This window comes from Temnothorax curvispinosus, unplaced genomic scaffold (assembly GCF_003070985.1).
Source record: "Temnothorax curvispinosus isolate PA1 unplaced genomic scaffold, ASM307098v1 QBEX01000051.1, whole genome shotgun sequence".
Classification (NCBI taxonomy): Eukaryota; Metazoa; Arthropoda; class Insecta; order Hymenoptera; family Formicidae; genus Temnothorax; species Temnothorax curvispinosus.
The window spans coordinates 5558-9424 of NW_020209831.1; the positions used below are offsets into that span (position 1 = coordinate 5558).

At 29.7% G+C, this 3867-nt stretch overlaps 1 protein-coding gene across 1 annotated transcript; it reads right to left on the bottom strand.

Annotated features, from left to right (window-relative positions):
* Positions 1-1090: 1090 nt before the first annotated feature.
* On the bottom strand, positions 1091-3252 carry LOC112452505. The gene is made up of 7 exons (XM_025012798.1): positions 3175-3252; positions 2786-3050; positions 2577-2693; positions 2401-2491; positions 2104-2249; positions 1361-1493; positions 1091-1275 (listed from the first exon to the last, which is right to left on the bottom strand). The coding sequence occupies exons 1-7, from the start codon at positions 3221-3223 to the stop codon at positions 1222-1224; spliced, it is 855 nt and encodes a 284-aa protein (XP_024868566.1). The 5' UTR covers positions 3224-3252; the 3' UTR covers positions 1091-1221.
* Positions 3253-3867: the final 615 nt, after the last annotated feature.

Sequence of the window (3867 nt, forward strand, 5' to 3'; positions counted from 1 at the left end):
GATGACTGCAAAAAATTCTTACGTTTTAAACGTACTATTTAAAATGAAACGTGTATACTTATATTCCATATAGTAAAATATTCTTTGACTTTTTAAAATTATTTTTAAATTATATCTTTACATTTTAGAAATATGTCAATAATATATAAAAGTATTTAGTCTCGATACAGATCATTACTCTAGGAGCACGCGTCGACTGTGAAAAAGTCAGTGATGGTTTGTGCACACGCACACTTTTCAACTTTTATTGAATACTTTATAACTTACTACTTTCTTATAAATTGCATCATAAATTATCTAATCTAGCATAAACGTAGCAAAAATTAGGGAAAAATATTACTCTGAAATTGGAACATTAGCAATTGAACAATTTTACTGGAGAAGAGGTCGGCGATTAAGCGATCAATATATAATATGAGCAATTGAACAGATGTTCATTTCTCATAGAAATATACTTGCGTATTCCCTGAGAGCCGCACAAGCATTTCGCCAATTTTCAGTAACGCAATAACATATATGTCTCTTCGTTGCATGATGCGTGCTCTCATAAGTTATGTTAAACCATTTAGAGAAATGGTAATCGCTTAGTCTTACATATCGCACCCCAAAAAGAATACTGTCACAACTCAAAAAATTTCGATTTTGAGTTAAGTGCCATAAAAAGTATGCCTAATGTGTTCCCTATACATGCTTATAATAGTGTTACAAATCTATATGCAAAATTCGCTGTACGGGAGCAGAGAAGTATCGTTATTCTTTTAAACCGATTAAGTTGCAATCGTTGGATGAATAGTGTCATAAGTGAATTGACAAGTGAATCACAGTAGATGTCTTCAAAAAAACAGCATAAGTTTCATTATAACAAAATGTCGTAATTGCAATTGCGTTAGTTGTCTCACAATTCAATAAAAAGTTGAATTATTTGTTTTTCCTCTCTCCCGAAAATTATGAATTTTTGAGTTGTGACATTGTTTTTTTTTTATGGTGCGATATATATATCGATATATCAATTATTAATATATTATTGCTAACTTACTGTAAACATTACCGTTTTAAACACTTTTATATTTTCTTAGAATTAAGAGTTCTTACAATTTTATCGAGATTATCGGTCAATACAACTTTTTAGATTATAGTATGTAATTCGTTTTAGTGTGCTAATTAGTTTCTTCACTATCATTATTTCACTACACTACTATCATTATTTCACTACACTTTACATCAATTCTGCATCGAATGAAGAACGGTGAAATACGACACTGCCGTGCTCAGTAACTATAATAACACATAACTTTTTATTTTTATCTATCTATAAAATATATTTTACATTTAACACTATTTTGAAAGATATTCTTCTTACCGTAGCAGCACTTTCTAACGATCCCACGAATAGTCCAGCAATATTCATAGTGAACGCCTTGGTACCTCTTTGCAAGAGGAACAGGATCATTTTTTGTATTTGCAACGGAGTAACGTACCACTGGACATTGTATCTACATTATGATAAAATAATTAATAATTGAGAAATATAAAAGAAATCTGCCAATAAATTTGATACACGCGGCGTTAAGACTCCTACTGGCTTGATTGCCAAATCTACGTTGACAGTACAAACAGTTTACACGTTGCAAAATTGTGAACTGAAAAGCGTAAAGCTAAACTATTCTTTCGACGTACAACGTTATTTTTCGTTTTAATGCAGTAATTTTATATTTAAAATAATTGTCGTGGTGTTAAGTATAGGTACCAAAGACTCCTGTTTATAATATGTGAAAGTAAATATTTATTTCAATTTGGCAGCTATCGGCTAAGGATGGCTTGTTTTCGTCTTTAATTAAGTACAATTCAATTCAACATGTAGATTTCGCTAACAAAAGGGGAGTTTTTGGTATATTCTATCGCTTACAAACGCTATCTTATTGAAAAACATTTTTATTTTAATATACGTCGTAAGAATTTTCATGATACACCTATTTTTCTCGCTTTTAATGTCATCAATTCAAGATGGCTGCAGTGAGTGAACAGAGGCCTTAACTGTATTTTTTTATTGCATTGATTGATATAAATGCGCATATAATTATATTACATAAATATTATCCTTACACGGTGGTAAATACCTCATTATTGTGATTCGTAATTTCCTGTGCGAGAAAGTTTGCTGCAAACATGTAACAAAAATGGATGATGAAAAATATTAATCGTAACGAAAGTTCTTTAACGTCACAGCTAAGGGATACCATCTGAAAAATCTAAAGTACAAGTGCATCTTAATGATTGTCGTAAAACTAAATTAATAACGTTAAACAAAATAATAATGAATTAGAACTCTTGATGGGAATTTGATAATAATTGGTCTCGTTACTGTTATTAAATATATTATTAAAAGAAGGCGATACGTACCCGAAAAAAATTCAGACTCGCGCAAATCACCCCGACTATTATCAACAAGGAGAACATTACTTTAAATCTAGATATTGTCGATTCGGAGAATCTTCAAAAGAAAGAAAACATTATTCTATACGCGATATTATCAATTATTATAAATGTTGTATAATTACTGTTATATGAATACCAACTTCATAGCTTTGCGATGCATATCCACGGCATAAATTAATTCCTTATAAATTAAATTCTTATTCATCATGCTGTTCTTTTGCAGAATTTCAATTGTTATTGCTTGTTTAACGCGATAACTGCGTGATTTATTTGCCATAACTATATAGGTCTCTTCAAATTTACGATAGAGTTTTCTTATATTTGATTTTATACATATTTATATTTTTACCTGGCAATTCGAAACATTCCACATGCATACTGTAAGTAAACTATGAACATTGTTCCTGTCGCTAACATTACACCAATTCCTATGGTAAAAGCCGTATTTGTATGCAAGCTAATTAAATAGAAATACTTTTCTTGGTCGATAAAGTATTCTGTTACAAACAGTGGTGAAATATGTGGTCGAGTTTCATTCATAGGCAGTAAGATGTCAAAAATACGCGGCCAAATTGGATATAATAATAAAGCAAATACGAGCAATATAACAGACACTGAAAAATGTTTAAAAATCAATTCTTTCAAAATCCTAGGAAAATCCATTATAAAATCGCTGGTTAAGTCTCCAAATATAACAAACAATTCGCGTTTAACAGAAATCGAAAGCAGTTATCTCACATGTAAATATAGCCGTGTAACGTTTTGCACCGCTGGCGTACTGTTTCATAATGTTGATTTCATGTTTATCAGTTAGTTCGTTACAAATATGCTGCAGTTGCTCCAGCAAACACTTTATCTGTTGTTTTAATAATATTGCATGCACTTTTTTTTTATCATGTTGGAAAAATATTATCGTATTTATATTATATTAAAAATTTTATCTCTCGGAAATATTTATTCACATACACACGTGAATATAATATATAATATACAGGATATTAATCGAGAAATTGCTGAAACTAAATAGTTATTGTTTTTGTAATGAGTAAACAGAATAGAATAAATTGAAACTCTGGAATCCTATTATTTGCGGAAGTGCGCATTATATGTCCCATGTAGTGTGAGAGTTTTTATTTTTAAATATATAAAAAGACATTATAAAAAATAAAAAAGAATCTGGTTGATTGCAGGATTCAGCGATATACATATAATTATGAAGTTTTAAGATAGCGCGAAAGCATAGTTATAGTTATTAATGTTAAATAGCGTTTATTTAAGTTTAAAACTTTGGAAGAGCGTTTCGATTATTATGTCAGTTCAAAAATAATTATTTTGAATAAATCTTTGAGCTATGCAATCAGTCGAATTGTTGGCCATTCTTATACATAATTAATATACATATTTATTCTTACAAATATACATGTATATATA